The sequence below is a fragment of the Diachasmimorpha longicaudata genome, chromosome 4, assembly GCF_034640455.1.
Source record: "Diachasmimorpha longicaudata isolate KC_UGA_2023 chromosome 4, iyDiaLong2, whole genome shotgun sequence".
NCBI classification, from domain to species: Eukaryota; Metazoa; Arthropoda; class Insecta; order Hymenoptera; family Braconidae; genus Diachasmimorpha; species Diachasmimorpha longicaudata.
The window spans coordinates 7,118,194-7,139,441 of NC_087228.1; the positions used below are offsets into that span (position 1 = coordinate 7,118,194).

Here is a 21,248-nt window from a genome sequence, read left to right on the forward strand (position 1 = left end):
AATAATTCATGGCGATTCCGTTGAATTGACTCCAAAAATACCCCTGTGAATATAAATAAAGTATCGCAGATACATTCAATGAATTTATTTTTACAGAAAGTCAATTGATGATTTTGTACAAGTGAAAATATTTCAGAATCCACTGGATGTCAGGAACAATCATCATTTTTACATACATATTTACAAACTCATCAATAATATGTAAATTAACGTAACCTTAAAAAATTTACAACTTTTGGAGGCAACATGGAGAGAGGAAAGTGACTGAGATTTTTTTAATTACAAGTAAAAGAAGGACTGCTGTTGATAGACTTACAGAAATTATTTGGCTGTGATTTCGTTTGACAGAAATTTCACGGTCTAAATATTTCAGATTTTCCACTTATTATTTTAAATGAAACGTGGTAAAGAGGCAAGAAAAAAATTTAAGAATTTAGAAATAGTCACTGCTTATGGAATTTCTGCTTTCCAAATGCAACAATTAAGTAGATTTTTCTGACCACTTTTTCTCAAAGACTAGTGGAAATTGTTCGTCTATATCGCCTTGAATAATTTTTTTTTCCTAAAATTCATACCTAGCAAACTGCTTTATAGACTCGACGATTGCATTTTAAAATCAATGAATTTCACGAATAAAAAGTAATACTTGACCACACGAAATCACAATTCTTAAAATTCATCTAAACCCTGCAGATCCACTTTACCTCAAGTGCTCCTCTAAATAAACCTTAGTTATCATCATGACCAGTTACGCATGGAGGTACGGGAGGTTCACCACATCTCCAAAAAAAAACCCCACTCCCCCTTAAGTATATTCACACAAATGTCCGCACCCCGTGGGGCACTGTCTATTTCCCCCGAACCACTCTCTCATATGAACGACATGACCTCCATGAGTGCATCCCTGACACCAGGCATAGACCCCTTTGACAACCTGGTGGCAAATGGAACAGAGAGCGTGCTTGGAAGTGTGGCACCTGTCACACAGCCAGGCAGCCCTCTGCAGAGGCTTGGTGCAAGCAGTACAACAAGCATGAACAGTAGTGGACTGCTGATTGAGCTGCGCCACCGAGGGTATCCAAGCCAGCTGTATGATCTGCGTGATGACATCATAAAGCTTAAACCTCCCCAGCATATCGATGTACTCGAGTAGCCAGTGCTCCTGAATGGCAGCCTCGATATTGAGATCCCTCCGTCGTTCTCCAAGGGCAATCAGAACGGAAGCAGCTGTTTGAACGTCCCTGACAGCAGCGTGATGCTTGAGTGTCTCCTCGACCAGACAAGCTGGATTCCAGAACATGGGTTTTGGAACAGCAGTGACGATGAGCTGACATGGCTGATCCTCGACGGTAACCGAGCCAGTGTCATCATTAATATCAGGAGAATTATTTGGAAATTGTTCAGGAGGAGGTGACCTATCCTGGATCTCGTGCCTTAGTGGGAAAGCTTCCTTTGGAAGTGTCCAATCGTTCTCACTATTCAGAATGTTCTCCAGGTAGTCCCCAGGATAGTCCATAGAAATATTCTCAGTCTCTAGCTCGCCCTCTCCAAAGCAGAAGTCCCCCCTGGGCTTCTTCCTCCCATTTACCAACTTCCTGTAGTCAGGAATGGCCCCAATGGCCCCAGCATGCAGGTAGTTATGATTCTCCGGGGTGTCGTCAGTCTCGGTCTCGTCGTCCCCACCACTGATGCCCCCAAAGCCGTCTCTGAGGTCCCCCTGGAGTGATCTGACGTCGTTCTCATGGGCGTGAGCTGTCTGACTCCCCTGGGAGTCGATCACAGAGGACAACGTCAGCTGCGTTAGGTTCAAGTTGGAGGGTAAGGGATCGTCCTTGGTGCTCTGGGCACTCTTCAGGATGTTCCCATTCTGATTAGCGTACAGGGTCTTGACAATGCGCCAGACACTGCTGATGTCAGGTCTACCACATTTCGTGGCCACAATTGCATTGTGGTCGCAAATCTCGTTGAGTTTTCCCTGGAGAATGTAACCCTCGGCGCAATGCCTAAAACACTTGGGCTCGTGCTCCTTTGTCTCGCAGACGGTGGAGATCAGCCGAGTGAACCTGCAGTTGTACGAGAGGATATTATTCTTCGTTGCTACTTATTCTATTTTATTATTTACACAGACCGACTGACTGACATTTGTTACTATTAATGGAAGTGATAGATATTAATAAGGAGTACTTGGTACAATTTGAACAAATCTGAAAAACTGACGAACAATCCAAAGTACGAATTAGCTATTTGCACCGAAGTTAAGTCGAAAAAGCTATCGAAAGTACCAAAAAATGCCTAACCTGTGCATGACGCTGGAAGCCAAGCAGAAGGTGTCGTTGCTGGCTGGAATTTTCCTCATCATGTTGCTGACCTTGGTAGCAGGTGGAACATTGGCGGTGACCTTACAGGCGTATGCCACGTCCCCCCTCACATTGAGGGCAATCCCCTGAGGGTTGGCCTTGCTCGCCGGTCTCGTTGCATCCCTGAATACGTGATGATACAGTGTGCAGTCACGACTGGTCGACAGGAAGGACTGGGGATCTCCTCGCCATGCCACACCAGTCGGCACATCCCTGTGCTCGTTGAAGCTCGCGAAGGGAATATAGGGGCGTCGTATATCCCAAATGTTGATGCTGCAGTCGACGACGAGGGCACAGCTGGCAATGTGGTACTTCCTCTGTGGCCTCCAGCGGATTCTCCCCACCGAGGCGATGGTGTTTATCGTGTACTCACAAGTTGGCTTTACCGACAGATCCCATACCTTGATGGTCTTGTCTCGTGAGGCTGTTGCCAGCCAGGTGGACTCCTCCGGGTGCCAGTCGCAGGCGAAAATGGGGCCGCTGTGGGCTGTGAAGTGCTGGAAGTAGCGGTCTGATCGACGCAGGTCCCACTGCTGGACGTGACCGTTTTCGGAGACTGCGGCGAAGGTGTGCGCCTGGTGAGGGGAGAACTGGACATCTCGGACTGACTCGGTGTTGCTGTAGAAGGTTTTTGTGGCTTCCTTTGTTCGCAGATCGAAGTACTTCATCGTACCGTCCTGTGAGCCTGATATCAGACACGTCGGCTCGGTCATGTGGAAGCTTACCTTGTTCACTGTTCGCTTGTGGTCAGCAAAGACGTGGTCCTGCTTCGAGCGGGAGGCTTTGTTCAAGTTCCAAACGACCACTGCACCGTTCGTCGCGGCCGTTGCCAGCACGTGGTCTGCGGGCATTTTTCAGTTATTAGAGGCCACGGGAGAGAGTCTTCTGGGGTGTTTGTTCATCGTTCATCATTCATCATCTCGCCCGAGTCTAGGAAATTTTCTTCCCGGTCAGCGTACCCCCAAACAACAATTTCTGAGGCAAATTTAGTGACGCCGTAGTGAAACGAGATAACATGACTTATGTCTGGGTTGAGTTTCCGAGCAATATCTCCGAATCTAAGGAAGATAGGGGAACTTCTACGATTACATTTATTGTGGTACTCCATTTGCCCCACAGAAAAGGTCTAAAAGGTTATAATAAAAAGTTGGCTATCTTCCCTAGATGTCGAGATATTCATGAAAAAGTAATCAACAGCCAAAAATGACTTATCTCGTTTTACAACTTCACTACTGTACTGTCAGCTGAGAGGAGATGAATGAATGATTGTAGAAAAAAAAATTTAGAATAATTAAATCTAAATTTGATGAGTAGAAGAAATCGACGCATGAAATTATTTTTGCAATTATTTCTTCCAAATTTGAGGTTAAATTATAACGCTTCGTTTGGCGAAAAAATGTGCCTTCTTTATTTCAGCAACCACCGCCAAATGAAAATAAAACTGTATTGAATACCGTCAGTGAGATTCCAGGCAACATCGTTGCACGAAAAGTTAAGATTCAGGTTCTTCCCAACTCGCAAATTGTGAGCCTCCTCGAATTTGTCCTCCAGGAGGGTGAATATTTTAAAGACTAAACAATAAAAAAAATCGATATCTACATTAGCAACAAAAATGCAATCATCAACAGTATCACCAAGAAGAAACAGCCTCACCATTTCTTCCAGCAATGACAACCTGCGAATTGTCCTTGTTGAGTGCTAGTGCATTAGCTGGACTCTCTTGCGTTAGAAACACGGTTTTTGCCGTCATTTTTTCGGCAATTTTAATCGTCCTCTTTGTCTAATTATTCTCACAACATATCTCATGGTTCACACAATTGTATGTGATCACTGAACACCCAGAGCTTCATGATTCCCATTTGTTCATGTTTACATTTGTCAAAGGAACAATATACAAACAATTTTGAGGTTGGTCGGCACTCCATCGAGCAATGGTGGCGCAGCCAAACAGCTGATGCTTTCAACCGCCAAATGAACACTCCGGTGAGAGATATTTAGCGTAACGACAACGAACAAAACACTGTTAGAGACTTTAAGAAGATAAATAAATAATCGTGAAATGAATAAATTCGAGAATATGGCAGATGTCACGGGACGTTCAAATTTCCTCCTCAAAATGAAAACGAAAGAGACTGTCAACAAGATCAGGTCTGGGAGTCCAAAGTTCCAAGAGGTGTTGAGACAGGTTAGACAGACCCATTGTTTATTGAAGATAATTGCTGAATATCTTGAGATTTATACGACAACAATGTGTGTACTATTAATTCTAGCTTTTGTTCTATTATTTTTTTCCCCTTTTTAAACGAAATAACAAAGATTGTCTCTGAAAATAAGCCTCAGGTGGTTCAGAATCGCTCAGCAAAACTTTGACATTAATTTCAACTTTGTGATAGAGCGATGATCCTCCTGAATACCCTGATAGCTGCTGTGCAATAGGAAAACCAAAATAATTCTCCCTTTGTTTAGAGATGTCGTGACAGAATGAGACAGAAACGTCGTGAGATTTTCAACACAAAAAGAACTGGTTTACCTCTTGGCGATGCTGAGGGGATCCAGGATAGTTTGACAGAGATTGTTCGCCAAGAGTTCAGTGATTTGACGACAATGAGCGTCGATCAAGACCCCAGGGTTGCCAATGTCTTCAGCGAACCCCTTAGTGAGGAAGAGATATTTCAACTTGAGGCAGAAATTTTGGCTGACGAAGGTATAATAGGGGTTTAATTAATTCATTCATTCATGCTTTTTCTTGATGATTTGCAGTCGATTCCTACTTATTTGTGGCTAGAGATTTTATGGCTTTATATGATTACTGCTTCCAGAGCAGTGGATTTTGAAAGAATACGAAAAATTCCTCGAGGATGACGAAAACTTATTGAATATATACGTGGAGGAGAGTCTCAAGGACATTGTTGTCTGTCCAATGTGTGAGAAATCAGGACTGAACGAAACCCCTGGGGGGCTGATCTGTCCAGCTTGCAACATGTGCCTTCCACCGAAGTGCAGCCTGTCCCAACTAGCTAGTGTCATTCAGGGCCAGCTTGATGCCCACTCCGCAGTCTGTTTCGGTCGGACTTCGTTCATGACTCTTCCAGAGAACCATACTCTCTCGCTGTACCTTACCTGTGAGGTCTGCCAGTGCTTCTCTCTCATTTTATAACAATAAAAAACGACTAATGATGAATTTTGTATACTTTGGTTATTTTTAAAAATCATGACAAACATTTCTGTTGATCAGTTGTATGAAAAAAGTATTCGGAATGGTGTCTCTTAATGTGGAGTGACACCACTATGTGATTTATAGACAAAGAGTGAGTGTTCAACCTTTTAGTTTAGATTAGATTAAGTTTATTAACATGTACCACTCGACTTTGCAAATTTCAATAAATGATTTCTATTTCTTTATCTGCGCATTTCTCTCGTGGTTTATGATGCAGAAGGAGTTGGAGACCGACTTTTCCCTGATAAACAAAATGACCCGTAGGAAAGAATTCATTTGAATAGAATCAATTTATTTAAAAACTCAATAGCGAATGGTTCCAACGAATCGAGTCGATTTAGGATGTCTTGGTATCATAAATTTATTATAATTTAAGAGAGATACGTAAATTATTGCCAGAACCTTGTTTGTCGCCCGCAATCTGGTCTACAAGAACGGTTATTACGAAAATTTCGCTATCTCTCCTACATTCGGAGATATTTTGAAAACAACAGACAATACCTATATTCACATAGATCACCCGTTAGACTCAAACAATTATCATCCTACAAAAATTCAACATTTTCAAAATGCCCGCCTGCATACTGCAAGATTACCATGAGTAGATAAAACATTCATCACCAACAGATGTCGGAATTCAACGTCGAAGTCGCCATCTTGTTTCTTGCGAACTTCCTCTATTTGTGAAAGGCTCAAGCGGTACGTGGATATCGTCGATTTTCTCCATTAAAAATCCGTGAATATTGTTCCAATGAATCCCCATCCACAATTGTCATTACCTGAATTGCAATTATCACAGCCCAGAGCAATTCATTTTCCCAATATTTTTACAAAAAATCTTTTCCACTAATTTTAAAGTGTTTCTTGGCATTTTGAGGTTAACCCGTGTCGTCAGGGCAAACGCCTGTTGTTGTGACACTTTGTTGGATTGGAATGAATAACTGACGATTCATGAGGATGTGGATAATCATTGGAGTAATTAAAATAAGGTCACAGGTAGTTATGAATAATTATTTTTCTTTTTCAGGTCTGAGCCATGGGTCGAGTAATTCGTGCTCAACGTAAGGGAGCTGGATCAGTCTTCCGATCCCACACCAAAAGGAGGAAGGGAGCTCCAAAATTGCGTTCTCTCGATTTCTCTGAGAGGCATGGCTACATCAAGGGTGTCGTCAAGGTAATTAAAGCTCGAAAAGGGCTTAAAAAGACAATTACTTGAAAAGTTCTATGATGATTTCTAAATACCTAACCTCTGAAGAACACGTGAAGATTATTTTAGAGGCTCTTTCTGAAGATTAAAGTCATTCGAACAATTTTGTAACTCTATCGATAGAACACATGTGGAATTATTTAATTCTGCTCATAGGATATCATCCACGATCCTGGTCGTGGTGCACCACTCGCAGTTGTTCACTTCCGTGACCCATACAAGTTCAAGACACGGAAGGAACTCTTCATTGCCCCTGAGGGCATGTACACTGGACAGTTCCTGTACTGTGGAAAGAAAGGTAAGAACAGCTCATTAACAATTAGTTTGAGGAGATAGGTGAGGAAGTTATGTGGACCGTCGGTTTGTTCAGATTGAATTTATCCAAAATAGGGATTTTTGTTGAACGTTTTCCTTCCATTTCTCCAATAAAATAAATCCAATTCTCTAATTAACAAAAGGATTTTGTTTCTTGCAGCCACTCTCCAAATTGGCAATGTAATGCCCGTTGGCACAATGCCTGAGGGTACAATTGTCTGCAACCTGGAGGAGAAAACTGGTGACAGGGGTCGTCTGGCTCGTGCCTCTGGCAACTACGCCACCGTCATTGCCCACAATCCCGACAGCAAGAAGACCAGGGTTAAGTTGCCCTCGGGAGCTAAAAAAGTTATTCCATCCAACAACAGGGCCATGGTCGGCATTGTTGCTGGTGGTGGTCGTATCGACAAGCCCATCCTCAAGGCCGGACGTGCCTATCACAAGTACAAGGCCAAGAGGAACTGCTGGCCTAAGGTCATTATCATTTTATTTATCATCGCTTCATTAATTTTCTCTCTTTTAGAAAAAACCCTCATGAGATATATATTCACTCTTTTTTATTAATTAGCTCTCATGAATTAATTCTCTCTCACATGATGGTATGACATTTGAAATCCGCATTTCCATGGGGACAACACTCTCGACTGATGATCAATTTTGTTTATAAGCTGGGTTACTGTCGTTTTGGGGATTTTTCTTAACTAATTATTCTGCCCGCAGGTTCGTGGTGTTGCTATGAACCCCGTTGAACATCCTCACGGAGGTGGTAATCACCAGCACATTGGTAAAGCCTCCACTGTCAAGCGTGGCACGAGCGCCGGTCGGAAAATTGGTCTCATTGCTGCTCGTCGTACCGGAAGAATTCGAGGAGGAAAGACAGACAGCAAGAAGGAAGACTAGATTGCACATTAATTTGTTATTGTGTATTCTATTGTGTAATAAAATCATACAAAAACACGAAATCCCTAGTCATTTTTCAATTTTATTTCTACCTTGGGGATTAATTATCTTTGTCCTGGAGAAAATTCCACAAGTTTGCACGATTAGATTTCAATGATGATTTGTTGGCGATTGTTTTGAGGTTAGGTATGAGAAACAAAAAAATCAATTTGGAAGACTAAAGAAATATTTATCATTGATACATATGATTCCAGGGATGCTAGCTTTAACGAGTGGAAAAATAAACTATCAAATTTTCTGCAATTATTTCTCTTGAATGACAGTTGCTCGTTTGACTAGCACAGTATAGATTCATATTACCTTCCAGAAATTATTTACAACAAAAGTTTGATGGTAACGATAATCTATAGCGTAGGCTTATTTTTTTCTTTGATTTTAATCAACTCTTTCCACATTTTTCTTTCGATTTTCCCTTCTTTCTAACCTCTAAATATTCACGTATCTCAGGTCGTGCGATTAAATTATAATTTTCAAGCCCTAGGAGCATAAATACTTTTACTGCCCTGTTGCATACAATTTTTTGTACCGTGAGACCTGAAAACTGCGATTCTAACCTCACTTCAGCCAGTTGTATCGTGGCTTTCACGCCCTAGGAACCTAAGAACAAAGTCTTCTTGCTTCATATCGATGTCATCTCGGGGAAAAAATGCCTTGAAATTTGCAATTATTACTCAGAGGGTAACTGTCATCCAACATGGCCGACCAATTACGAAGTTTCCATTCGGAAACACCCCCTCCCCCAGCGAACGTTGCGAGAGCGTGCGTGTCCTCTTCTCGAGCCTCATCATCCGCCCACCAGAGGCACTGACCTCCTGCATATGCACGCCCAAGCCACCAACACAGGCTCATTCCCCAACTATTCCCTCGCTAGCGTGCACCTCCGATCACCTCGCGGTTCCTTTGTGTCAGCACTGGCGGCGAGCTTGCCGAAGGGTGAGGAAGTGAGTGTGTGTTACAAGTGATTAAAAAAAATAATATAAACCGCACCAGCAATTTAATTTGTCGTGCATCAGAAAACTTTGTATCCCACATAATCAACAGACATTTCAAACAAACGAATTGAATTAACACTAATCGACAAAAGAGCTACGATAGTTCAGAAAAAAAGTTATAAATCTACGCACCGAGGCGGAGTAATATGAGTAATGCAGCCAACCAAAATGGATCAGGTCTAGAGCAGCAGGTATGCATCATCATGGAGAGTAGCAATTCACTACAATTAGCCATTCGTGGTGGGCTTTTTTATTTCGGGGGAAAAAAAAATGCTTCCAACGCCAATTGCTAACGGTCACACAATCATCCGCCATTCCTCCGCTGTTCCAATCCGTGGGACAGCACGCTGTCTCCCCCATCCAATCATTCCCACAATTTTCATTAGTCCCCTGAGGACCAGGAACCCCGGGACAATTGACTCGTCATCGGTCCCAGGGTAATCCAGGTTTTTTTGTTCGTGGCAGTGGCTTTTGTCGATGAAAAAACACCGTAAAATCATCGGAATTGAGTCAGTCAAAATTTCCGTGACGTCCATTCCTCTAACTTAAAATGGCGGCGATCAATTCGTAGAAAAGGTGAACACGCTTCATGTGTATTATCATTCGTGAAACGTTTGATTCTTTCCTGAGGTATTCATTAACGATTTTTTCACTGATGTGTCATTTTTGTCTCTTGTTTTTCGAGGGCCACTCGTGGTTTTTGGGGTTACAACTGCCCTTTCGGGTTGTACAAGGTTTTTTTTTGGGGTTGGGGACCTGGGGCTAGGACTGCTGTGCAGTTATTGCTGGAGTGGAGGTTGGAGAGACATTAATTTGGATTTTTTTTTACAGTTAGCTGGTCTGGACTTGCAGGGCTCCCGCCAACCGAGTGGGGCTCGCTACATACCACCACATTTACGCAATAAGCCCAGTAAGTATAACGAGGGGGATGAATGGGGATAGGGAGGGGGACTGTGAGTCGCAGGGGGATTGGAGTGTAATTTTTTAGGATTTTTGGGGTGAAAGAGAGGTTAGGTTGACTAGAATTGTCTTGTATCAGGTTTTGGAATTTCTATTTAGAAGGGGGTCGATAGAATTTGAGGTTATGACGACCTGTTAAGGCTCAACAAATCGAATAAGAAATTCTTAGAACTTGCCTGAATGTTTTTCAGCTGCCAGTGACCCAGTCACTGCCATTTTTCACATTCGGCACACATTCTAGAAGAGTTAAAGACAGTCATTTGGTCTTTTATAGTGTTTTCAACATCGAGCATTTGCATTTATGGAAATTTATTGATAACCTTGTCGATTGATTAACCATGGTGTAGCATGCAGTTGAAATCGATTAATTGAGTGTCGAAGGGAAGAGGTCTATCATCCAAATAGTGAATTTAAGAGAGTTATAATTAAAGTTATTATCGGATTATTTGCTCGTTAGGTTTAATGTCGTCTACACAGTTTTTTGATTCATAAATTGCGTAGCCGCCTTAAGGGAGTGTAATTTCATCTGAGGGAAAGAACAAAACGGATAAATGTATAAATAGATTCCTTTTACTATCATTCAAGGGAAGGGTACGTGGGTTGAGTGATTAATTTTACCCTAAGGAAGTATTCTATTGAAAATTTGGTCTGATAGTGAGGTATGATAGGTTAGCTTATTCTCATACATAAGTAACGAAGATCGGAACATTGAGCATCTGTTGCTCCACTGGTTTTTCATAATGCCATGAGTCATTGGGCTGAGGATGACTCATCGTCGAGTTTTCATTACAACGATTAAATGAACAGGATTCAAAATTCATACGAGAGAATTGGAATTGTTTCACTGTTGAATATTCCAAATCATTCTGTATTAACGTTTACCAATTTCAATCGGAAAAAAATTTAATACTTAATATATTGCAAGGAAATGACGATATCCTTCCAAAATCGAATAGGTTATTTTATTCCAGGCCAATTTGCGACAAACAATTAAGATAAAATATCACATATCGATATCGTCATTTTCTCGCTAGATAAGCACCGTCAATGTTTTTTAAACATAACCCCAAATAATTACAGGCAACGGGCCAGCACCTGTGAGTGGTGAAAACACAACCCCGTTGGACTCACGATCCTACTCTGAGCGTGATCGTGGTGGGGGTCGTGATTTAGATAGCAACGATCGAAACGATCGCGATCGAGGCTCCTACAGGGATAGCCGAAACAATCGTGACGTTGATTTCGGTAATTTTGGTGGTAGAAACAGGCGTTCACAGGAGAACGGTCGTGATTATTCACGTCGTGATTACGGCAATGACCGTTGGTCCGATCAGCCCCAGCCCCAGCGCAATGATCGCTGGCAGGACAATAGAAATGATAACCGGGGAATGGGCGGTGGAGGCAGTAGATGGAAGGACGAATCAGATCGGGGTGGTTCACGAGGGGGCAGAGGAGAGGTTGATTGGACAATTCCCACAGCAAAAGACGAACGTCTTGAGCTTGAGCTCTTTGGCAGTGGTAATACAGGCATTAATTTTAGCAAATATGAGGATATACCTGTCGAGGCAACTGGTGATAACATCCCATCACACATCACATCATTCGATGAAGTCAAGCTGACAGAAATAATAAAGAATAGCATAAGCTTGGCTGGTTACGATACACCAACGCCAGTACAAAAATACGCAATACCAATAATAATAAGTCGTCGTGATGTTATGGCATGCGCTCAAACGGGCTCTGGTAAAACAGCTGCCTTTTTAGTGCCAATACTTAATCAGATTTATGAGAGTGGACCACGTCCACCACCACCATCAGCTGGCACTGGTAGACGCAAGCAGTATCCACTTGGTCTTGTATTGGCACCAACCAGAGAATTAGCAACACAGATTTATGATGAAGCGAGAAAATTTGCTTATCGTTCACGCATGCGTCCAGCTGTTGTCTATGGTGGCTCCAATATTGGTGAACAAATGCGAGAACTTGATCGTGGCTGTCATTTGCTGGTTGCTACACCAGGTAGGCTTGTTGATATGCTTGGTAGGGGCAAGATTGGCCTTCATAACTGCCGATTTTTGGTCCTGGATGAGGCTGATCGCATGTTGGACATGGGTTTTGAGCCTCAGATCAGGCGTATTGTTGAGGAGGACACGATGCCACCCACTGGTGAGAGACAGACTCTCATGTTTTCAGCGACATTTCCCAAGGAAATTCAGATGCTAGCTAGAGATTTTCTCAGCAATTACATCTTCTTGGCGGTGGGAAGAGTGGGATCGACTTCTGAAAACATAACCCAGAAGATTGTCTGGGTAGAGGAGCATGAGAAACGATCCTACTTGCTTGATTTGCTCACCTCTAATAATTATGTTGATCCCAATGAGGCCCTGACACTTGTTTTTGTGGAGACCAAGAAGGGAGCTGACATGCTTGAGGAATTTCTCCATCAGGTGGGCTATCCTGTCACCAGTATTCATGGCGACAGAACGCAGAGGGAGAGGGAGGATGCTCTCAAGCGTTTCAGGGCTGGCAAAGCACCAATTCTTGTTGCCACAGCTGTTGCTGCCAGGGGTCTTGATATTCCTCATGTTAAGCATGTCATTAATTTTGATCTGCCTGGGGATGTCGAGGAGTATGTCCACAGGATTGGGCGTACTGGGAGAATGGGAAATTTGGGGCTGGCAACTTCTTTCTTCAATAGCAAGAATCATAATTTGGTGAGAGATTTGGTTTCACTGTTGGCGGAAGCCAATCAGGAGCTTCCCCCCTGGCTGGAAAGTATGTACTCGGAGGCGAGAAATTCCGGGGGAGCTAGGAGACTTGGTGGCGGTACCAAAAGTAGTGGAGGAAGGTTCAGCAGTGGTTTTGGGGCCAGGGATTATCGACAGACACCCAACTCGGGTATGCCTAGGAGCAATGGGCCTTCTTCACGTCCAGGTGGTTTTGGAGGTATTTAAATAAGCCTTTTGATTACCCATTGGTTTCGATAAGATGTATAAATTTTTCACAGTACCAATTTTAAGAGGAAGGGAGTTCAAACAATTTCATTATGAATTTAGGATATTACTTGGGAATATTTTCACACCATCATAATATTTTTTTGGCAGCATAAGGCCTGAGGAATGATATTTGATATTTGCCACATACGACGCAAAAGACATTTTAAGAAAATACCGGAATTTATTTACGAATCTCTAACTTAAACAATTATATTGTTTTAGCTTGTGTGTCTTGACTAATACCAAGGTCGAAGTAGAGTTAATGGGCGATGAATGAAATCGTTTCGGATTCGTTTGTCATTCACAAAGGAATAAATAAATTCCGGAAAACTAACCTAAACGGCCATTGTACACGATTTTTCAGGTTATTTTTCATATAATTTCAGGTGGTTATGGGGGAGGCTACGGTGGTAACTACAACTCATCATACAACTCTACCAACAACGGTGGTGGCGGTGGTCCAGACTGGTGGGGAAAGTAAATTAACTCTGACAAACAACCATTTTTCGTGGCTATCTCCTATTTCAATACCTTTATTACATTACTCTACATGCAAATTTAATTATATTAAAAAATATAGTACGAATGGTAAGAAGGCAGGAAAATAATAAATGCGAAAAAAATGATAAAATCGATATTTAAAGAAAAAAAGTAACAACGTAACAAATCATAACGTAATGGGTGACAAGATAGATCATCGAGTGTTATGCTGTACAAACTGATGATTGACAAAACAAAAATTAATTATTTGGGTAATAGTGGCTCTCGTTGCCACTCGTAGATTTGGTTTATCTCATGAAATATGAATATTCAATGACCAATTAAATCGCTATTACTTTTGTTGTTTTGAAAAATCAATTTCATGAGTAGTGAAAGTGCAACACAATACAAATTACAAATAGAGTAATCATTCATCTTTTCATTATTATAGATAAAAAAAAAATATCACTGATCGTTACTGTCGATTAATAACGATCAATGTGTAGTAGATGAAAATTTAGTTCAATTTTCTAGGGACATACCTTGAGACTTCAAGACTCGTTGTGGCTCTATTATTCTTATTAATCAATTGTCATTATCACATTTCAATTAATTTATGATTCTGCAAGGTGTGCTAATTTTTTTTTTCGTGATAATGATTCAGTTTTGTGGTATGATTCTCACTGAGCCTTTGTGGGTTTTCTTTTTTCTTGTAAAGTACAGGATTTTTGCATTTAATGAGGACAAAACGAAATATTTACGATGAATTTGAAAAAAAAAAATACATGATGTCGATCATACCTCCACATTAAACGGGTATTTTTTACACCTTCACATACTGATTTCCCAAATTTAGTACATCGTCGAGTGTTTTTGTCTTATTTTTGTGGTCTTGGTGAACGTGACTTCGATATGACTGACGTAAAACCTTTTGAATGAAATCAACATAAGTGAGGTTAGAGGAAACTTCGTATTAGCTACATCATTGAGACTTTTCTCGAATTGAATAAAATATGTTCCTCTGGAGAAAATGAATTCTTCACTTAGTCAATGTCCTTGGGGCCGGTTTTTGGGCCATGTTAATTATGGCGAACTCACTCTCCTACTGATTCCCACCAATAAGAAATCTAACCTCATCGTTAACCGAGCGAGTTAATCATGATTGATTTAACCAAAAGACTGGGTCTTAATTTTTTAAAAATAATCCTCAGAATGTGAAAGTGTGAATTTTTTCATTTTCAATTGAAAAATTTTTATGTCAGCCATCTTGCAATCTTCAGCGCCACCACTCGTCAATTCAACATCGTAAATTGAAGGTTTTGAAAATTGAATAATTGGATAACGAATAACAGGATATTGGATGTGAATCGATGATTTTGTCCAACTTATCACATCAATTGCTGAACCTAAAAATTCATTCATTTTCAATTTTTTTAAAAAAGAATACAATCAATATATCAAGATGAAGATGACGATTGCAGTGACAGAAAGAGTTGCTACTGATGGAATAAAAACTGATATTTACAATAAAAAAATGGCGATTGAACTGAAGGGATAGGGATCCCTTCGATCTCCAACACGAGTAGAAAAAGCAGATGCTTTTCTGCATTAACTGGCATCGGGATGCATTCAGTAATATTTCATAAAATGTATTTGTCAGTACCGATGATACTTTGTAACTAAAGCAAACGAGGCAACGTGATATTCGTAAGAATACATAACTAAAATAATTGAACAACGACTGTGATATTAACCGATCTTGAGACATTCAATTTCCACGTGAAATGATAGATAACAGATTGATGGATTTATCAAGTGAACGAGGCCAGACAACAAGCGATTAACTAATTCAATGAGAATCTCATTTTAATCTATCGCTTATATTGAATGTCGAGGACGTGATTTAGCTCGACATTGATTGTACTCGAGCTAACAAATGAATATTAGAGTCGTTATGATGATTAATACGGTAACAGGGGAACGTGACTGTTGTCAGTTCGCCATTTTTTTTTTCAAGGGATTGCATGTGTGAGAGATTCAATGAAAAGTCCTGGGAATTTTGTTGAAATTCCATTGACTGTTTGACAATATTGTGGCAGTCCAAACAATTTATGAGAATATTTTACAATTCTATTGAAATCCTGTTTTGCCTGATAAACAAATGGAATTTTTGCTTTTTTGGAGAAAAAATTGTTCAGGGGATATTTCAATGGACGACCAGAATTTTCTTTGGACTTTCCTCACGCCTCTGAACCCTCTATCACTGCAATGATCTTGTTAGGCGTCCCTGGGGCATTGTTTATACTTAATAATAGCGAAAAATTAGATAGTTGAAATTAGCAAGAACAAAATAAAAATGAAAAAAAAAAACAACCTGGATTAAAATACGTATGTGACGTCACACGTTTTTAGAAATGAACAATTACATTCTAACGACATTTTTCGGGGTAGATATTCGTGTGCATAGGATGTTGCTGTATCAAAAAAATCATACGCCAGATTATTATCTGATCTGTGTGAAAAAGTACAAATTCATTTTTCTTTCGTTCTCTTGGTTTTATATATTAAATAAACAACATTAAAAACTTCTAATGGAAATAAAATATGGATTATTCATTTGTCGAGAAAATTTTGGAGAGATTGATGATTTGAAGTTAGTTTTACCCCAGAGAAAATCGCAACGAATTATTCATGAAAATCAGATCATTGATCTGAATTAATTCGAGAGAATTGAGGGAGATATCTGTGAGAGAAAAAACAAATTCTGAGTGTCAGTCAATTGATTCGAAAATTTTACGGAAAAATTAGTTTTATTTCGAAAATGGGAGCTGACGTCGAGAATATTCAGTACATCCTGCCCAGTCGCTTCTAGATGAGGTATACAATTTGTAAATGTAATTATGTTGTCACATGTTCGATTTATTTATTAGTTCATTCATTCAATACGCCTCGATTCAATGGAATATCTTGCTGAATAAGAAACTGTATTGTCAAGAGGAAATTATGCCTTTGTTATTCATCCCATTACTGACGGATTCCCAATGCTGAAGAGTTTGATGTGTAATGAAAGAAAAAATTCAGAGGAAAGAGTTGATTAATAAACTGACAAATTGTCCACTTGGAATTTAGATTAATTCGTTTAATTGCCTGGGGCTTATTGACAATAATTTGTTTATACAATTATGTTTATTCCCATTTTTGTATTAATTCAAAGTAGGGATACTCCTTCAAGAAGCCATATTCTGTTCTCTTCTCATTTCTCAATTTTACAGTAATTATTAGATTTATAATAAATAACAACAACAACAACAAAAATTCATCAAAATTTTCGGTTTCGGAAGTTTCGACTCTCGTCTAATCTTGATTGATTGACTTGATTGAGCACTGATTAGGTTTTCTTCAAAAGAAAAGCAAAATGATGTGAACAGGATTTGATGAAACTAAAACAGCCAATGAAGTAGCTTACTTATCACAAAAACTCCCCTCCCAAAAATAATAAAAACGATGAGACAGATATTTTCTCCCCTTTCGAACATAAAGGGATGGGGGTCATATTGACAAATGAGAAATGAGTCTAACTCGTTATCGGAAGATTTCGACGCGAATCGACTTTGCTCATGTTCCTGAGATCTCTCAGACAGAAGCACTTTGAAGACCCTCGAGTACCTCCTATAGGAAGTACAGAAGAGTCTCCAGATGTTGATTGGTTGGAGCTGTGTGTATCGATTGTGACACAAGGAAAGCAAGTTTATGTGCGAATTTCACCGGTGCAGGTGCCTTCATTGTGGTTGAGCAATTGTAATAGATGTGCGTCATCTTGTACGTCAGCAGTTGTATTTTGTCAGGGCTGAGTGACAGATTGTCATAAATAACGCTGTACGACGTGGGTGTCACAGTGCCTTGCTTCACCCCCTGAGAAACCAAGAAGAAGTCGTATTTCATGGGGTTGGTGATAACATCGTCGACCACTGTACCTGGCAGAGGGTTTCGTGTGCCCTGAAAGAGCCTCGTATTGGTGCCATTGTTGACGAGAATATAACCCAGTTTGACTGGTCCTCGATAGATCTTTTCAGTGGCTCTCTTGACGTTCATCACCTCGTGATCCACCACAAATGGGATCTGTCCCTCACCAACACCGTCTCTGTAGATGACTATTGTTGATGGAAGGGCTTTGTTCACCTCCTGGTACTTTGCGAGGGCTTTCACCATGTTGGCTGCTAAATGGCTAGACAGCTCCTCGCCAGATGTGTGAGCTGAGACTGTCGAGAAGTAACGGCTCAGTTTCTTGTCCAGAGAAGCTACCATTGCTCCTGGAAAGGGCGAATAAATAGTCGATACCCAACATTATTATTATTATATTTAATATAGAAAAGAGTGGGAGGAAACGATATGTCTTCAATCATCAATAACTTTGGATCGATGGAGTGGAATTCAATGATTTTTTCTTCTTCTGAACCTCTGTTTCCCAGCTTTGAAGTGAAAAAACAATCATTCAATTTCACTCTGCAGTTTCTGACTTATCGACTATTAAGGACGTTCCCTTTTGCATTTACAACCTAGGAATGCAGTTATGGAAATATTTCTACGTCATTGACATAAAAATTAAAAAACGTCCCAACCCACCGAAGTCTGTTCCTCGTTTGCTTATATCGCGACACACGTCGTATCCAACCACCATGAGTCCACTCACGGGAATGTGAACCGTCCAGGGTATACCGCCGATTTTGCAGTTCATCTGAATAACAACTTTTGTTGCAATGGATGTAATTCCTTTGTTATTCAGGCATCGAGCAGTCACCACTTGGCTCGGCACTGGTCGATCAATGCAGAGTTTCTTTTTGATCGCTGAATATGTGTCAGCACGATGTTTCATTAGAATGCACATGACAAGCTGGGGATTCACTGTACTCATTATCCTTTCGAGACAGGCTGTGTAAGATTCAGAACGGTCGCTGGAAATCGTTCTGTACTGGGGCTCGCTTATGAGAAAGTTCTTGGCTGAGCGCATCATGACCGCCACGAAGTTCTGAAGATAGTCAGGTGTCATATTTTCATTCAATAGTCTGTTGTACAAAACGCTCTCCTATGCTTTTTTCATTTTTTATCTTTTTTTTTACTCACCTTAGCCTCGCGCACGAGTCTCTCTGGTACCACGACAACCCAGCTCTTCAGCTCCGCTGTAATATACAAGCTGTCATTGATGCTCCTGGTCCAATCCCCATTGATTCCAGCCTCAACTTTTTGATTGTCACCAAAGTACACGTTTTCTTTTGGCAACAGCCTTCCGGGCACTTGAAGGAGCTTTGTGTCGAGCTTCAAGTTCCAATTTTGAAACTCTTGTTGGATCGTTGGCTCATTGTGCAGTCGACGATTGAAGGCCAGGAGTTTATCAATTCGTTTGCGAGGTTCAACTCTGGTGTGTTCAGCCAGTGCAGACATTAGACGGAAATCATTTCTCATATCATTGGTGAGACCTGCGAGATAAAATCCAGTTGAGACGAGAAATGATCCAGGAGAGATCTCCGTCATTGTCCACCATTTTATCGGTCATGGGAAATATGGCCTGTTGAGGGTTGAAGGAGTAAAGGTAGCGGTCAAAATTTGATTACCTGTTGCTTTGCACAACTCAGGAACCAGATAGATGATCTCGTCTTTCCCAGCACGACGATCACGAGCTGAAGATCTACTGACCAAAAGTGGCTGCCTTGGTACCTTGATAGTAATTCCATATTTACTCTTGTAGTAGTCGATGTAACAAATGGGCTTACTGGGGTCCCTCCTGTTCACGAAAGTTCCCTCAGGACTCTGACTGAAGTCGACGTCGTCGATGCGATATGTGTTGTTGTTGTAGCCCGTCAAGATCATTATGCCAATGACTTCTAACTTGAATGCATTCTGGTAATCAGATGGCTTGAGGGCTCTTATTTTCTCCAGGATGTGGAGGATTGTCTCCTGCCTCATGATTTTGTGGTTGATATCTGTGCACATGAGAATGTCATTCTCGTGCTGACGAATTGATGTTATGTAACCCGGCCATAGCTCAAACTGGTACTCTGCAATTTCCACCTGTAAATTTCGTTCAGTCAATTTTTTTAGTGAATAAAAAAATTAAGTTCTGAATATCCGTTAAAAGAATGCAGTCATCGTGATGATTTAATGAAATCGTATCCTCACTGGTACTAAAAAAAAAAGAAAATCTTTCACCTTAGCATTTGGATCAAAATAGTTCCTCCCGACCAGTTGAAGCTTCAAGATCTCCAGACACTTTCTGGTCAGAATGTTGTAGAACTGGAGATAGTGTGGATCCCCCCTGCTCATGTCCCCAACGAGCTTCAGGGTGATCCGCATTTGCTGATTGTCGTGCTGACGTACAGCTTGCAAGTTCGTGTTCTGCAAAAAAAAATTCCAAAATCATTATTGAAGAGGAAATCTGAGAAAGCTGTTCCCAATTCTCAGAAAATCTGCAGAATTTGACGTACCTCAGGGCTGAATTTATTGGCTGTGTAGAGAACAGTACCATCGAAGATGTACGATCCGAGCTGCTCTCGGCACTGTCGAACGAGTCCTTTTTTTATCATCGTGTGGTCCTCCTCGGGTTCGAAGTCCACCCGGTACTGGTACAGGCACCAATCGGCATGCTCCAGGACCTTGAAGTAATTCGCCTGGAGGGTGATTGGATACCCAGAAGAGCCCTTTTTGCAGTCCCGGACGTGTTTGGGACGAGTGCTCAGGATGTCAGGATTGATCATCCTTCGCCCTCTGAGGGCACCCCTCCCCAAACTTGCGGCAATTTCGCTTGGGAGCAGCTCCACGGCTGGAGGAAGAACGTGAGCAATCGCTGCTGCTCTGATTGTGTCGCTCATAGACTAGATAATTATTGGAGAAAGAAATAAATCCACCCTGACAAATGTGTAGAAGTCTGGCAAAATAATAGTGTTGCGAAATGTTGTAACAGTTGCAGATGAAGAGTGAATTTTACCTGGGAGCCTGATGGTACAGGGGTCAGTAGACCACTTGGAGTTGGGCTCGCTAGGGGTGACGTTGGAACCGGAGGGCTAACAGCTACTGGACGACCAAAAGCACTTAGAGCTGGATTTGGTGGCGTCACAACCACTGGAATGCCTCGAGCACGTCCGCGACTTCTTCCCATTGGCCTTCCCTCCATATTATTCCAGCTTTTGGATTCTCCTTGTAGAATATTTTTGCAATAGAAAAATTTTTTTTTAAATTGCAATCTGAATTTTTAACCAATTAAATATCTCCACGTGATTCTCTATTGAAATATTTCCCTTTCAATTACAAATAGAGCAGTTAAAGTTCTCCCAAAGAATAATTAATCATCAGACAAATCTGGATTTTCCATTTTTTTTCTTATTAAAAAAACCATCCAAACATTTTGTGAATAATATATCTGTAATAACTTACGAATTATGTGTGGAAAATGCAAATATTTCAGTGGAAAATGGCGTTCATTTCTCCACGAACTGAACAGTAACTGCACAGCACGAAGTTCTCCACGTTTATGCCAGTAACGAGCGTCTCTCTACAAGAAGATGACCAAGAGGGGTAAACTTGGGGGGTAAAAAGCTAAACAACAAGGATGGTCATTGGCCTAGTTGAATCCACCCCCCCAACCATTTTTTTCTTCCCCTGCATCTATCAAATTCCTAGAATTCGTACACAAAGGGGTGGTGGGAACAAAGGAAACAATATAACAAAATGAAGAGAAGACAATGCAATGATCGCCATATTGTTTCACCGACC

General features: G+C 41.0%; 5 protein-coding genes across 6 annotated transcripts; 3 read left to right on the forward strand and 2 right to left on the reverse strand.

The window, feature by feature from the left end:
* Window positions 1-70: 70 nt before the first annotated feature.
* On the reverse strand, window positions 71-4,151 carry LOC135161923 (GATOR2 complex protein WDR24). The gene is made up of 4 exons (XM_064119929.1): window positions 4,011-4,151; window positions 3,812-3,928; window positions 2,298-3,198; window positions 71-2,063 (listed from the first exon to the last, which is right to left on the reverse strand). The coding sequence occupies exons 1-4, from the start codon at window positions 4,105-4,107 to the stop codon at window positions 806-808; spliced, it is 2,373 nt and encodes a 790-aa protein (XP_063975999.1). The 5' UTR covers window positions 4,108-4,151; the 3' UTR covers window positions 71-805.
* A 254-nt stretch (window positions 4,152-4,405) lies between these two features.
* LOC135161941 (RPA-interacting protein-like) lies at window positions 4,406-5,759 on the forward strand. The gene is made up of 3 exons (XM_064119964.1): window positions 4,406-4,542; window positions 4,824-5,061; window positions 5,177-5,759. The coding sequence occupies exons 1-3, from the start codon at window positions 4,417-4,419 to the stop codon at window positions 5,512-5,514; spliced, it is 702 nt and encodes a 233-aa protein (XP_063976034.1). The 5' UTR covers window positions 4,406-4,416; the 3' UTR covers window positions 5,515-5,759.
* A 422-nt stretch (window positions 5,760-6,181) lies between these two features.
* Window positions 6,182-8,058, forward strand: Rpl8 (Ribosomal protein L8). The gene is made up of 5 exons (XM_064119962.1): window positions 6,182-6,273; window positions 6,602-6,748; window positions 6,938-7,079; window positions 7,257-7,570; window positions 7,817-8,058. The coding sequence occupies exons 2-5, from the start codon at window positions 6,611-6,613 to the stop codon at window positions 7,994-7,996; spliced, it is 774 nt and encodes a 257-aa protein (XP_063976032.1). The 5' UTR covers window positions 6,182-6,273; window positions 6,602-6,610; the 3' UTR covers window positions 7,997-8,058.
* A 905-nt stretch (window positions 8,059-8,963) lies between these two features.
* On the forward strand, window positions 8,964-14,290 carry Bel (belle). The gene is made up of 4 exons (XM_064119935.1): window positions 8,964-9,239; window positions 9,880-9,958; window positions 11,089-12,954; window positions 13,391-14,290. Exons 1-4 carry the CDS (start codon window positions 9,195-9,197, stop codon window positions 13,483-13,485), a joined length of 2,085 nt encoding a protein of 694 aa, XP_063976005.1. The 5' UTR covers window positions 8,964-9,194; the 3' UTR covers window positions 13,486-14,290.
* A 1,416-nt stretch (window positions 14,291-15,706) lies between these two features.
* LOC135161921 (piwi-like protein Siwi) lies at window positions 15,707-21,206 on the reverse strand. Of its 2 annotated transcripts, XM_064119926.1 has the most exons (9): window positions 20,910-21,206; window positions 20,464-20,672; window positions 19,964-20,350; window positions 19,689-19,874; window positions 19,094-19,550; window positions 18,606-18,958; window positions 18,108-18,510; window positions 17,459-17,794; window positions 17,203-17,396 (listed from the first exon to the last, which is right to left on the reverse strand). In XM_064119926.1, exons 2-9 carry the CDS (start codon window positions 20,647-20,649, stop codon window positions 17,347-17,349), a joined length of 2,358 nt encoding a protein of 785 aa, XP_063975996.1. In that variant the 5' UTR covers window positions 20,650-20,672; window positions 20,910-21,206; the 3' UTR covers window positions 17,203-17,346. The 2 variants fall into 2 exon arrangements, with proteins under 2 accessions (XP_063975995.1, XP_063975996.1); XM_064119925.1 differs by having other exon boundaries at window positions 15,707-17,794.
* Between the last annotated feature and the right edge of the window lie 42 nt (window positions 21,207-21,248).

What these genes read in the sequence shown, in the direction of transcription:
- LOC135161921 (XM_064119925.1), bottom strand. Translation starts at nt 20,649, where the DNA reads ATGGAGGGAAGGCCAATGGGAAGAAGTCGCGGACGTGCTCGAGGCATT. An exon ending in CTGTACCATCAGGCTCCCAG is followed by an intron (nt 20,351 to 20,463) that starts GTAAAATTCACT and finishes ATAATTATCTAG; the next exon opens with TCTATGAGCGACACAATCAG. An exon ending in ATTTTGATCCAAATGCTAAG is followed by an intron (nt 19,551 to 19,688) that starts GTGAAAGATTTT and finishes CGAAATTTACAG; the next exon opens with GTGGAAATTGCAGAGTACCA.
- Bel (XM_064119935.1), top strand. Translation starts at nt 9,195, where the DNA reads ATGAGTAATGCAGCCAACCAAAATGGATCAGGTCTAGAGCAGCAG. An exon ending in GATCAGGTCTAGAGCAGCAG is followed by an intron (nt 9,240 to 9,879) that starts GTATGCATCATC and finishes TTTTTTTTACAG; the next exon opens with TTAGCTGGTCTGGACTTGCA. An exon ending in ACGTCCAGGTGGTTTTGGAG is followed by an intron (nt 12,955 to 13,390) that starts GTATTTAAATAA and finishes ATATAATTTCAG; the next exon opens with GTGGTTATGGGGGAGGCTAC.
- Rpl8 (XM_064119962.1), top strand. Translation starts at nt 6,611, where the DNA reads ATGGGTCGAGTAATTCGTGCTCAACGTAAGGGAGCTGGATCAGTCTTC. An exon ending in ACATCAAGGGTGTCGTCAAG is followed by an intron (nt 6,749 to 6,937) that starts GTAATTAAAGCT and finishes TTCTGCTCATAG; the next exon opens with GATATCATCCACGATCCTGG. An exon ending in CCTGTACTGTGGAAAGAAAG is followed by an intron (nt 7,080 to 7,256) that starts GTAAGAACAGCT and finishes TGTTTCTTGCAG; the next exon opens with CCACTCTCCAAATTGGCAAT.
- LOC135161923 (XM_064119929.1), bottom strand. Translation starts at nt 4,107, where the DNA reads ATGACGGCAAAAACCGTGTTTCTAACGCAAGAGAGTCCAGCTAATGCA. An exon ending in TGTCATTGCTGGAAGAAATG is followed by an intron (nt 3,929 to 4,010) that starts GTGAGGCTGTTT and finishes TTTATTGTTTAG; the next exon opens with TCTTTAAAATATTCACCCTC. An exon ending in GCTTCCAGCGTCATGCACAG is followed by an intron (nt 2,064 to 2,297) that starts GTTAGGCATTTT and finishes GTACAACTGCAG; the next exon opens with GTTCACTCGGCTGATCTCCA.
- LOC135161941 (XM_064119964.1), top strand. Translation starts at nt 4,417, where the DNA reads ATGAATAAATTCGAGAATATGGCAGATGTCACGGGACGTTCAAATTTC. An exon ending in TCCAAGAGGTGTTGAGACAG is followed by an intron (nt 4,543 to 4,823) that starts GTTAGACAGACC and finishes CCCTTTGTTTAG; the next exon opens with AGATGTCGTGACAGAATGAG. An exon ending in AGAAATTTTGGCTGACGAAG is followed by an intron (nt 5,062 to 5,176) that starts GTATAATAGGGG and finishes TACTGCTTCCAG; the next exon opens with AGCAGTGGATTTTGAAAGAA.